A 13,837-nucleotide genomic window follows, 5' to 3' on the forward strand; every position below is an offset into this window, starting at 1 on the left:
CTGCTGCTTACTGCAGTTACATAGGAAGATCATCATGACAAGAAATGGGGCAGGGAACAAGAACTGCACATGCTAGAGATAGGCCATGTATACACACGTGCTAAGTCGCTTCAGTTGTGCCCTACTCTGTGCAGCTCTATGGACATCAGCCTGCCAGGCTCCTCTGTCCAGGGGATTCTCCAGGCAAGAATACTGGAGTGGGTTGCCATGCCCTCCTCCAGGGAATCTTCCCAACCCAGGGATTGAGTCTGTCTCTTATGACTCCTACACTGGCAGGTGGGTTCTTTATCACTAGCGCCAGCTGGGAAGCCCACAGAATACTAGAAAATCACTGGATATGTTAACTTGGCTTCCTACAGGAAGCTTTTATTTAAAGACTGAAAGTTAAGACTTCAGCTTTGGGTTTTATTGATATGTATATAAGAAACACCACATGAAAGATAATTACATTTTATGCAGAACAACTACAGGACACACTGTCTCATTGCGTTACTTAATGCCACTACATGAGAATACTCATCCTTTTCCATCACCATGTTTATTATAATAACAGACGTTATTTTTAACTGTCTGTTATACATGAGTTTTTCCTAAAAGCCTTACAAATGCTTTCCAAAGATAGGATCCTGAATTCTAATACTAGAATGTCTAAGCTTCTTGATATATTGAGTACCACTGTGAGTTTTCCAAATTTGCTGGCAACAAGACTGCAAACGGTCAGTTTTCATTCCAATCCCAAAGAACGGCAATGCCAAAAAATGTTCAAACTACAATGCAATTGCGCTCATTTCACATACCAGCAAAGTAACACTCAAAATTCTTCAAGGCTTCAACAGTATGTAAACAGAGAACTTCCAGATGTACAAGCTGGATTTAGAAAAGGCAGCGGGACCAGAGATTAAATTGCCAACATCCTTTAGATCATAGAAAAAGCAAGGGAATTCAAAAGAAACCCTCTGCTTCATTTGACTACACTAAAGCCTCTGACAGCGTGGATCACAACAAACTGTGGAAAATTCTGAAAGAGATTCAAATACCAGACCACCTTACTTGTCTCCTGAGAAACTTGCATGCAGGTCAAGAAGAAACAGTTAGAACCGGACATGGAACAACAGACTGGTTCCAAATTGGGAAAGGAATATGTCAAGGCTGTACACTGTCACTTTGCTTATGTAACTTATATGCAGGGTACATCATGCAAAATACCAGGCTGGATGACTCACAAGCTGGAATCAAGATGGCCGGGAGAAATATCAACAACCTTAGATATGCAGGTGATACCACTCTAATGGCAGAAAGCAAAGAAGAAGTAAAAAGAGCCTCTTGATGAGGGTGAAAGAGTGAAGTGAAAAAAACTGGCTTTAAACTCAACATTCAAACAACTAAGATCGTGGCATATGGTCCCAAAACTCCATGGCAAACAGATGGGGAAAAGTAGAAACAATGACAGATTTTATTTTCTTGGGCTCCAAAATCACTGTGGACTATGACTGCAGCCATGAAATTAAAAGACACTTGCTCCTTGGAAGAAAAGCTATGATAACCTAGACAGCATATTACAAAGCAGAGACCTCACTTTGCTGACAAAAGTCCACATATGGACTGTGTAGGTGTAGTCAAAGCTATGGTTTTTCTGTAGTCATGTATGGACCTGAGAGTTGGACCATAAAGAAGGCTGAGTACCGAAGAATTGATGCTTTCAAACTGTGAGGCTGGAGAAGACTCTTTAGAATCCCTTGGACAGCAAGGAGATCAAACAAGTCAATCCTAACAGAAACCAACCCTGAGTATACACTGGAAGGACTGATGCTAAAGCTGAAGTTTCAATACTTTGGCCACCTGATGTGAAGAGCCAATTTGTTGGAAAAGACTCTGATGCTGGGAAAGACAGGGCAGGAGAAGGGTCAACAGAGGATGAGATGGTTAGATGGCATCACCAACTCAATGGACACAAGTTTGAGGAAACCCTGGGAGATAGAGAAGGACAGGAAAGCCTGGTGTGCTACAGTTCATGGGGTCACAAAGAGTCAGACATAACTTAGCAACTGAAAAACAAAAGCTTCTTGAAGGCAGATGTTGTTTTTTTTTTTCTTTTCTGTATCTTCAGTGTGCCACTTAGCAGTTAGCTGACACAATCTTAATGACATTATACCGCTACGTATATTTAAAAATGGAAAATGGGATCAGGATATGGAAAAGGGCATGAGGAACAGTTAACTAGGCCTGTTTGGCTCCATCAGAGATAGCTGTGGAAAATGAGGGAGTAAGGAAAGGCAAGTGGAAGATAATATATTTATACCAAATGCAGACAGCAGATAATGTGTCTGCTTGATTGCAGATAGCAGTAAAAAACTAGGCTATGTCTGAGGAGGGAGGCATGGCTAATAAAGACACCAAAGAGAGCCTAAGTTAAAATATTCTGTAAAATCAAAGAAAAGATATCAAAATAGAGAAGCCTGTTTCTAATATTAATCTTTTAAATGCAAAATTAAGTGAATCATTGGTTTTAAGCGAAATCTCCGTGGAAAAAATGAGGAAACTCTAGAGTCAACCAAAGTATACTTCCAGGTAACAAAAAGGCCTTGTGGACAGGTTAAAAGATACAAAAGGAGAAAAGAAGCCAACTTAAGTAAAATAATAAAAGAAATAAGATGACAAATATAATGACTGGTCATTAACAAACCAAGGATATCTATCTAAAATTATCAGAAGTCTTCAAAAAGTCAAAGTATGAACACCAGGTATCAAAAGCCAGTAAGGCTTTTGAAATTCTTTGTTTTGGATACTCCTTCCCTCTTAGGAACCCAGATGTCAAGATAAGAGAAGCTCTAGTAATGTGGAAAGGCCACATGCAGTCCCCCTTGGATTACAGTCCCAGCTGAGGCCCTGGTCAACAGCCAGCTCTCCTGCTTCCCATGTGACTGAGATGCTTTTGATACTCGGCTGGCTCAAGCCCATAGGTAACCGAAGCCACAATCAAGGCCCAACTACAACCACATGAAAGATGCCATGTGAGAATCACCTGAGCATAGCCAATCCACAAACTATAAAGATAATAATAAATTGCTGTTTAAGCACTAAATTTTAGAGAGGTTTATTACAAGCCATGGATAACTAGGTCATCATCCAAACTTATCTTAGATACTGGCTTCCCCTATACCAGTCAGTTTCTCCTTGAAGTCTGTCCATTCTGAATGCCTTACTGGTCTCCCAACTTTTAATGTCCCCCCACACACCCCTAATCTAATCTTTATCTGCCACCAAATTGATTTTTATTGATGGGAAGCATATCACTTCCAGATACAACATTGCTCATATTATATTCTTATAAAAAATGTATAACCTGAACCTAAAACAAAAGACAAACCCAAATTAAAGGGATGCATTTTATAAAACCGGCCTGTATTCTTCAAAAATGTCAATGTCATAAATGACAAAGAAAGGCTGAAGAAATATTGCCAATTAAATGAGACTAAAGGGATGTAACAAGAAAATATAATGCATGATCCTGGGTCAGGAGAGAATACATCCCTAATTATCAGGCCAATTTACAAAAATTTAATATGGATTATACATTAGATTGGAGAAGGCGATGGCACCCCACTCCAGTACTCTTGCCTGGAAAATCCCATGGACAGAAGATTTTCCATCCAGGCAGTAGGCTGCAGTCCATGGGGTCACGAAGAGCTGGACACGACTGAGCAAGCAACTTCACTTTCACTTTTCACTTGCATGCATTGGAGAAGGAAATGGCAACCCACTCCAGTGTTCTTGCCTGGAGAATCCCAAGGACGGAGGAGCCTAGTGGGCTGCCGTCTATGGGGTTGCACAGAGTCGGACACGACTGAAGCAACTTAGCAGCAGCAGCATATATTAGATAATGGTATTGTATCATTTTATAGTTCCTGAATTTGACAACATTCATGATTATGTTGGTTTCCCTGGTGGTTAGACAGTAAAGAATTTGCCTGCGATGCAGGACACCCAGGTTCAATCCCTGGGTTGTGAAGATCCCCTGGAGAAGGGAATGGCTACCCAGTCCAGTATTCTTGCCTGGAGAATATCATGGACAGAGTAATTATGTAAGAGCATTTTCCTCTTCTTGGGAAATTCTGGCTGAAATACTTGGGGTAAAGTGTCATGATGTTTTTAACTCTCAAATGTTTCAGGAATAATAATAACAATAAAACAACAATGACAATAAAGTATGTGTGTATAAATATAGAGAGATTTTGATAAGGCTGTTGTAACAAAATGTTACCAACTGGAAATCTAGGCAAAGGGGACATGAGAATTTTTATAACTCTTCTGTGGGTTTGAAATGATTACAAAAGAAAAGATAAAAATAAGTAAAATAAACAAAATATATCATTAAATGTTTGAAAGTTTCACTGGCTCCCACTGCCTTCAGAATAAATATTGAATTTGTCAACAAAAATATCACTAAAGATAATATGATAGGAATGCTAAATCATAAAAGGAAGGCTGAACATGCCCTATCTTTTAAAGTCCCTCTAACTTTTAAAATAGATTCTGTTATCAACAAAATTGTGGCTACAAAGTAGTTAAATAAATGAAACTATTTTTGTGTAGAAGGGCTATGAAAATTACATACAGAGAAAAAAGGAACTATAAAATTAACCACCTTTCCTCCCACTCGCCAACCTGAATCCTAATCCAGCTGATTTGCTCTCTGGAGCTGCCCTTGGAGATTCAGCCATTGGTGGGCATCAGGCTCGTCAGCACATCTCTGCTTTGCTTGTTTACTGCCTGCTCCTAGCAGGGAATACTGAGTGAGACAGACAACAGCTGAGTTTTAAAAAATGCAGACACAGGAAGTCAAAGGACATGATTATGGACTTCATCAGGAAGAGTGGGTACTGCTGAGCGTTAAGAGTTCACAGAGCAGAGAAGCCTTATGATAAATATTAATGATTTCAAAAGAAGTCCAGTCATTATTTACTCAATATAGACATGGGAGAACTCGCCCTGGAGAAAAACCTTTATTAGTCATTCATATGTTAAATGGCACAAGAGAAAACAAAGAAGAGGAAAATTATATGAAGACAAATGCTGTGAGGCAACTCTCTATAATCATTCACTCCTTAAATGACACGAAAGAGTCCATACAAAAAAAAAAAAAAATTAAAAAACCCTGTATGAATGAGATTTATGTGGGAAAGTCTTTCATCACTACTTGACTCAGGTAATACAAGATAATTTACACAATTTACAAATGTAGTAATTGTGTAAATGGCCAGTAAATGTAGACTTTAGCCAGAGCTCTACCTTAATTGACATCAGAGAACTCCTAGGAGGAAATGCTTTTTTGAAATCAATGTAGGAGACCCTTTAGCTGGAGCTCTGGCCTCAATGTACAGAAGACAATTCATATTGGGGAGTAATCCTATATACATAATGAATGGGAAGAAGTCTTTAACAGGAGACTCTTGATGAGTACCAGAGAATTCATAGAGCAGATACAAGTTCAATTAAATGAATGTGAGAAATTCTTTATTCATTGAGCAACACTTGTAAAACATGAGAATTCACTGGAGAACACCACCTTGAATAATATGAATAAAGGAAAGTCTTCAATAACTATTAAAAACCTTATAATATTAAAGATTTCTCCCTGGAGAAATTCTATACATACAGCCAATATGTAGGTGTAACTCTCAAACATGAAGAGAGTGCACAACAGCTGTTTTCAAACTTCTGAAAGGTTATCCTAGAGGAAAAAGGGAGTATCAATTGTACAAAGCTCCAAAAATATCAAATCCAAGGGCTCATACAGAAGTTAACCAGTAGCAGATCAAAACATCATTGGGAAAAGCTATAATTTGACAGGGTGGATAAGACTGTATCTTTAAGAAGAAAGAAACTCACACTTACTGTATTTCCCTCACACTATATACAAAAATAAACTCAAAATGATTTAAAGACCTAAAGCCATAAAACTTCTAGAGAAGAACTTAGGAGAAACACTTTTTATCATAACTTGTAGCAGTATTTTCTTGGATTAGTACAAGAAACAAAAGAAAAAATAAATGAATGGGAACTAATTAAATTTAAAAGCTTTTGCACAGCAAACAAAACCATCAACAAAATGAAAAGAAAAACTATGGAACGTGAGAAATATTTGAAAATGATTTGATCAATGAGGGGTTGACACCACAACACTGTATAGCAATTAACCTCCAATAAAAAGGGGGGGGGGTTAACATCCAAAATACACAAACACCTCATACAACTGAGTATCAAAAAAACCTCAAACAACCCAATCAAAAAGTGGGCAAAAGACCTAAATAGACAGTTTTCCAAAGATGGCATACAGATGGCTAACATGAACATGAAAAGATGCTCAATACTGCTAACCATTAGAGAAATGCAAATCAAAAAACAGTAAGATATTACCTCACCCTTGTCAGAATCACTATTATATCAAAAAATCTCCAAGTATCCAAAGAAACACAAACAAAAAAACCCCAGAAGAATAACTAAGTGATGTGGAGACAGGCAATCTACTGAAAAAAGAATTCAGAGTAAAGATAGTAAAGATGACCCAAGACCTCAGAAAAAGAAGAGAGGCACAGAATAAGAAGATAGAAGAATTGTTTAACAGAGCTGGAAGACACGAAGGACAAACAGAGTTGAACAACATAATAACTGAAATGAAAAATACACTAGAAGAAATCAATAGCAGAATAAATGAGGCAGAAGCACAGATAAGTGAGCTGGAAGACAGAGTAGTGGAAATCACTGCTGCAGAATAGAATAAAGATAAAATAATGAAAAGAAATGAAGACAGTTTAAGAGACCTCTAGGACATTACATGCACCAACATCTGCATAATAGGGGTCCCAGAAGGAGAAGGGTCCCAGAAGAGAATAGGGCTTCCCTAGTGGTTCAGATGGTAAAGAATTGGTTCCCCTCCAATACAGGAGACCTGGGTTCGATCCCTGGGTTGGGAAGATCCCCCGGACGAGGGCATGGTAATCCACTCCAGTATTCTTGCCTGGAGAATCCCCAGGGACAGAGGAGCCTGGTGGGGTCACAAAGAGTGGGATATGACAGTGACTAAACACAGCACAGCACAGAAGGAGAAGAGAGAGAAAAGGCCTGAGAAAATACTTGAAGAGATTACAGAAAACTTCCCTAATATGGGAAAGGAAATAACGACCCAAGTCCAGGAAACACAGAGTCCCATACAGGATAAACCCAAGGAGGAACACACTGAGATACATATTAATCAAACTGACAAAAATTAAAGACAAAGAGAAAATATGAAAAGCAACAAATAACACTCAAGGGAATCTCAATATGGTTATCAGCTAATTTTTTCCAGTAGAAGCTTTGCAAGCTAGGATATATTGTACCTCTGCAGGCTCAATATATTAAAGTGATGAGAAGGAAAAACCTATACCCAAGAAAACTCTACCTAGCAAGGCTCTTGTTCAGAGCTTTACAGAAAAACAAAGGCTAAGAGAATTCAGTACCACCCAATCAGCTTTACAATAATTGCTGAAGGAACTTCTCTAGGCAGAAAAGGCCACAACTAGAAACAAAAAAAGAATTATGAATGGGAAAGTGAAAGTAAAAGTCGTTCAGTGGTGTCCAACTCTTTGCGACCCCATGGACTATACAGTCCACGGATTCTCCAGGCTAGAATACTGGAGTGGGTAGCCGTTCCCTTCTCCAAGAGATCTTCCCAACCCAGGGATTGAACCTAGGTCTCCCACATTGCAGGTGGATTCTTTACCAGCTGAGCCACCAGGAAAGTTATGAATGAGAAAGTTCACCAGTAAACATAAAGCAAAGGCAGGAAATCATCCACAAAATGTGAACCATGATAATACCTTCTCTGAGGATAAAGCACAACTGTTTTGATAATCTCCAGTGGTTCTGTTTGAGTTATTTTTTTTTTTTTAATTCTGTGCTTCAGTATTTTGAAATTTGTATTTTTTAAGGCCCATTCAATGCCTGGGAGTCAATAAATCTTTCCACTTCTAAGACTGTTCAGTACCAGCTGTCTGGTAAAGACGTAAAATAGCTATACACACTGAAAGTTTCATACATGACCGAAGCTAGTGCATTCTGGTATAACCATGTAAGAAAACTTTTTGCAATAATAAAGTCAAATTTTCATTCCCTATGACCCAACAATTCCACTCCTAGATAGCTATCAAACATAAATTCATGCATTCACCAATGTTCTAGAAACACTATTTGAAAGGGCCCAAAATCAACTTACATACTTTTATATGTTATTCTTTAATACAAACTGTAAAGAAAACTATCCCTACTTCAGAATAATCAGAATAGACATCAAAAGCTAAAACAAGGAGTATTCTTTTGAGGATCCTGTTAGAAAACTTGTCTTCATGTAGTTGGGTGATATGGACAACTGCTAAAGAGACCAACAAGCCATTAAAGGAGTATGATAACTGGCCCATTCCTAGATGGAATCAGAACAAAGCCATTATTCAGTATTGGTGCCTGAAGATATTGACTTCCATCATTGTGCTTCTTGAATTATTCTTTATAGATTAGTAGATATATTTTCTTCCTAATGTGTAGCAATATTACCTCTACCGAAGTCTCGGTCCAAATCTGAATCACTTTAAAAGCAGAAATTGGACCAGAAACAACGTACCATTTGTTAGGAGTTCTACTTTATTAAAATAGAAAGATCTGTCACTATTTTTAAAATCAGATCATAATTTCCAGAATTCCTTCAAAGATGAAATATATTAAAAAAAATAAACATGAAAGAAATCCAACCTCATTTCACAAAAAACAAAGCAGAAACTGAATGAGTTATAATACAAGATTACACTGATAAGGGCCCGATATCACTAAAATATTCTTACCGGTGCAGTTTGCCACCATAAAACGGCTTAGTATGAAAAGTGATGCTGGCTGAGTACCCAGTTTTTGCACAGTTGACATTGACTTTGCCACCCAGTTCTACCCAAGGAACAGTTAAAATTGACCGGGCATATGCACAAGGCAGAGAAAACGTATACTCTTCTCCATGCTCCAGTAGGCTGAGAATACCTGAATGTGAAAACATGAAGGTGGATAATATGTTTAAAAAACAAACAAAAAAAAGATAGCTATGAAAAATCCATATTAGGATTTTCTTCTGCCTGGTAAAGGAACATCATAATTTTGCTTAATTTTCTTTTCGTTTTGGATGAAATTGGATTCATTTACAATTACATTTGACAACAATTCATGGTAACAGTTAATCAAGGTTACTTTCATAATGACCTTATTATCCCTTTGGGTTCATGGAACAAAATTCCCTCTAATGCTTCTAAAAATAAAATAAAACTCAAGTCATAATTTAAGTCCATGCTAGACTGTATCATCATAAGATCTGATCTTTAGCTAGTACTAATAACTTTTAAAGTAGTTTTTAGAATAACTAAATATCTAACATAACATAAAACTTAATCTCAAACAACATGGGGGGAGTTCGTCATTTTATTCTATGCATATTAAGACAGAAAAAAGTTATTTTATGATATAAACTAATGTCATCATAGTAATTTTGCTTGCCAAATTCTGAAATATTTAAGGCAAAACTACAAGAGTTAGAAATGGCAGTTTTCAAACAATATTCTAATGGGGCTTGTTCCATATTAAATGATAGTATATTAAAAGATGACTTTAAAAAACATATAAGAAAGAGAGTTACAGGGAAAAAAAGGGAATTACATTAATGAATAATCAATCTATCACAGATGATTAAGAGACACTGAGGAGACTTGAGCTAATTACATTACTAACCTAAGCTCATTACCTAGTTCACCATCAAAATAAACACTGAACTGGATATGCACTGCTAGTTTGAACTCTGAGGATATCTCTCTCTTAATAAATGCTCATGAAGTACTGTGTTCTTAATGTTCACAAAAAAGGGCAAAAATTATATTTTCATATAGTCAAATTTTTAGGACAAATAGATTGAATTCTAAATCAGTCTACTTTACATAAAGCGACAGCAACTATTTTTTGTATTGTTCCTAGTAGTTTTCACACAGGGCAATAATAAATTGAGCCATATGAAAAGAAACATGGTTTTGAATATATTTATATATAATGGGAGCTGTCAGAGACATATATATATTTGGTTATTCAAGTATTTGATAATAACTTGATTAATTCTAAGTTGGAAAGGAAATCATGTTCCTTTCTAAAAACATTTGACCTTATAAATTGGATTCAGGATCTTTTATTTCTAGGAATATAGTTAACAAAAGTTAACATTCATTATGGAATTTAAGGTCCAAGAAATATGTAATTATTGAAAAGGAAAATACGACTAGCTAGGATAACTGAAATTCAAAGAATTCTAAAATCTCATTTATCTAATAATTAAACACATTTTCCTCCTACTTTAAAAGAAAAACAGCTGCTAACACAAGAAAAATAAATTGTGAGAAGTTCCATTCTCTGATCTAATTTACCTTCTGTTGAAGGTGTCAATGGTAATTTAATTTTAAAAAGACAAATCTATGAATATACAACCAGCACTTAAATAATAATAAAAAAATATCAATACCTAACCTTCTCATTTAACACATGAGTAAGATATTAATGCTTTTCCTCATTTCTTGAGGTATATGCTTTCTTAGAGTGGGAGAAGCTACCAGATACTATCTGTCTCATGAACTGGTAAGAGTAACTGGCCTTGGGGAGAGTGTGCCAAAGAATGAGGGTCTAAATCTGACTATGCCTTAATTTCTATGATTCTGGACATATTCCATCACTATCAGACTTCAGGTTTTTCATCTCTAAAATAAGTAAACTGCTTTGTGAAGAGCCTAAGGTTAATGTGATAGACCTTATAACAGAGTTAGCCAACTCTTTTTTTTCTTTTTAACTAATACAATATCTTACTATAAACTGACTCATAGCACAAAAGGTGTTAAAGATGAGGAATGCTTGTAAGGAGAATAAAATATTTTCTTCAGGGCTAAAACAACACAATCTCAAAATGTTAGGGTCACAGGCTTAACTACACCATGCTTACAGTGTCAGTTTATATTTAAAACAAATTTTCTCATGCATAGGAGCGTTCCTTTGACATTAAAATAGCAGAGTTTTTTTCTGCCATTATATTTTCATTAACTCTGCAATGATTTCTGTGGAGACTTGTCTGTTGTTGTTAATCTGTTTTTTGTATTCTTAGCCAAAAAACACAGAGCTTCTTTTAATTGTTAAAAGAAATTAAAAGAAAACAATTCCTTTTAAAAACAATTTCTTTTAATTGTTATAATCATTTGTGCTGGAATAGATTTAAAGTTTGGCAGTATATTTTAAAATATTTCATTAATATTTCCTATGATATATAAAAGATACAGACATAGATTTCCCTAGAAAATATTTCTTGGGTGCTATTTATAATAAAAACATGTTTTATGTTTTAAAGCATTATCAATAACTTGAGAAAATATTCACTGCAAAAAAGGAGGACACAACTACATAGAGAGAATCCTAATTTTATAAAACTGAAAGTATGAACACACACACATAGAAAAAATACAAAATACTAGCTAAATTTATCTATCTCTGAATGAAGGGATTAGACATACTTTTTCACCTTGACACTTTTCTAAGTTTACTAAATTTTCTATAATAAAAATAATTTACATTTAAAATCAGGAAAAAAATTGCAAAAAAAATTTTTATTTGTTGATAGATTCACCCTCTCCCCTCTACCAACATTCTAAAACATACTAGGAATTGGGGGAAAAAGTAGTACACATACAGTTCAAATTTACAATTAATATTTATCTAGCTTCCCCCAATCTAAGGCTATAGTTTGATATGAAAAATTGGAGAATAATTTTTTCTACTTACCTTCCCCAACCATTGTCACGCCTATTGACATGCCTAAGAATTTGCTCTTAGTCCAGACATGTGCATTTACACATATCTTCCTCTCTGCACATTCGGCATAAAATCCTGAGACTGGAGGATGATGGGAAACCTGCTCGGCAACAAATCTGACTGTGTAACAGTCTGAACCCATCTGGTTCAAAGCCTCCTCTGATGGAGGTACATGATTTGTGATGGCCTGGGTAGAAGAGCTGTTAATGACACTGGATGCTACCTCACTTTTGGGCATCCTCCAGGAACAGTGAAACGTTTCTCCAATGATAGGATTGTATGGTTTCTTAGCAATGGCTCCCTTACGGCCTTCGTGAAATGAAGTAAGGTAGTACTCAACAAAACGAATCATCCTGTCCTCAGCTGTAGCTCCATTAGTGATGGCTATAAATAGGTCTGGATGAGACATAAAGTCTGCATACATTTCCAACAAGGATCGCTTCTCTAGGATAAACGTAGGAAGCACCACCTAAAACAACAATAACAACAACAAATCAACCAAAGAGGGAAGTACAAAAAAACAGTAATAAATACTTTCAGAGAATTGAGATGATATTATACACATGAAACAAGAATGCTTTCTGAAAAAGAAAATTCAGAAAAAATTAAAACATGATAGGAAAAATTAAAATTCAAGAGAAGGGTTAGAAGATAAAGGTAAGGACCTTCCTAGTCTGGTCCTCTATTCTCCTATGAGACTTCTGTTTCTTTCAAGTCTGTTTCTTTATTTTGGTCTTTATATTCCTAATTAGAAGTCTTCTCAAAGACCTGATACATCTGTAGAGAATGATTCTTATCTCCCTGAAAATATTTCATTCTAGATGGGTATTAAAAGCAGAGTCACAAAAGAAAAGTAATTTGTCTCAGTAAAAAATAAGCGTGTTATACTTTGAGGAAATCAAAATTGAAAAAGACACACATACCCCAATGTGCATTGCAACACTATTTACAAGAGCTAGGACATGGAAGCAACCTAGATGTCTATCAACAGATGAATGGATAAAGAAGTTGTGGTACATATATGCAATGGAATATTACTCAGCCATAAAAAGGGATGCATGTGAGTCCGTTCTAATGAGGAAGACGAACCCAGAGCTTATTATACAGAGTGAAGTAAGTCAGAAAGACAAACATGGTATATTAATGCATATACATGGAATCTAGAAAGATGATGCTGATGAACCTATTCACTGGGCAGCAGTGGATATGCAGACATAAAGAAGAGACTTATGGACACAGAATGGAAGAAGAGGGTGGGACTAATGGAGACAATAGCAAGGAAACATATATACTACCATATGTAAAATAGATAGTCAATGGGAATTTGCTGTATGTAACAATCTAGAGCGGAGAAGGCAATGGCACCCCACTCCAGTACTCTTGCCTGGAAAATCCTATGGACGGAGGGGCCTGGTGGGCTGCAGTCCATGGGGTCACTAGGAGTCGGACACAACTAAGCGACTTCACTTTATTTTTTCCACTCTCCTGCATTGGAGAAGGAAATGGCAACCCACTCCAGCGTTCTTGCCTGGAGAATCCTAGGGACGGGGGAGCCTGGTGGGCTGCCGTCTATGGGGTCGCACAGAGTCGGACACAACTGAAGTGACTTAGCAGCAGCAGCAGCAGCAACAATCTAGAGGGGTGGGATGGGGAGGGAGGTGGGAAGAAGGTTCAAGAGGGAGGGAACATTATGTGTACCTATGACTGATTCATGTTAATGTATGGCAGGAGCAAGCACAATGTTATGAATCAATTATTCTTCAATTAAAAATAAATTTAAAAATATAAGCATGCTTAAAAGGAAATAGCCTTTCCAAATGGTTAAGGTCAAACAATCAATTCAGGACTTAAAGAGGGTCAACTAAAAAAAAAAAAAAAACAACCACTTCAAATTCCTAGATTGGATAAAAGTATCATAAGGGGAAAGACATAA

General features: G+C 36.5%; 1 protein-coding gene across 3 annotated transcripts in view; it reads right to left on the reverse strand.

Annotated features, from left to right (window-relative positions):
• OSBPL11 (oxysterol binding protein like 11) overlaps positions 1-13,837 on the reverse strand; it is a 92,076-nt gene that overhangs the window by 18,090 nt on the left and 60,149 nt on the right. For 2 of the 3 annotated variants that reach the window (XM_025285303.3, XM_006078518.4), the window contains 2 exons: positions 11,875-12,373; positions 8,874-9,060 (listed from right to left, as the gene is read on the reverse strand). In XM_025285303.3, coding sequence (XP_025141088.1) covers positions 8,874-9,060; positions 11,875-12,373 — 686 coding nt within the window. Of the gene's footprint in view, positions 1-3,866; positions 4,790-8,873; positions 9,061-11,874; positions 12,374-13,837 lie in introns of those variants that run through there. The other variant, XM_025285309.3, reaches the window with a different exon arrangement.

Source organism: Bubalus bubalis, chromosome 1 (genome assembly GCF_019923935.1).
Source record: "Bubalus bubalis isolate 160015118507 breed Murrah chromosome 1, NDDB_SH_1, whole genome shotgun sequence".
Taxonomy (NCBI): domain Eukaryota; kingdom Metazoa; phylum Chordata; class Mammalia; order Artiodactyla; family Bovidae; genus Bubalus; species Bubalus bubalis.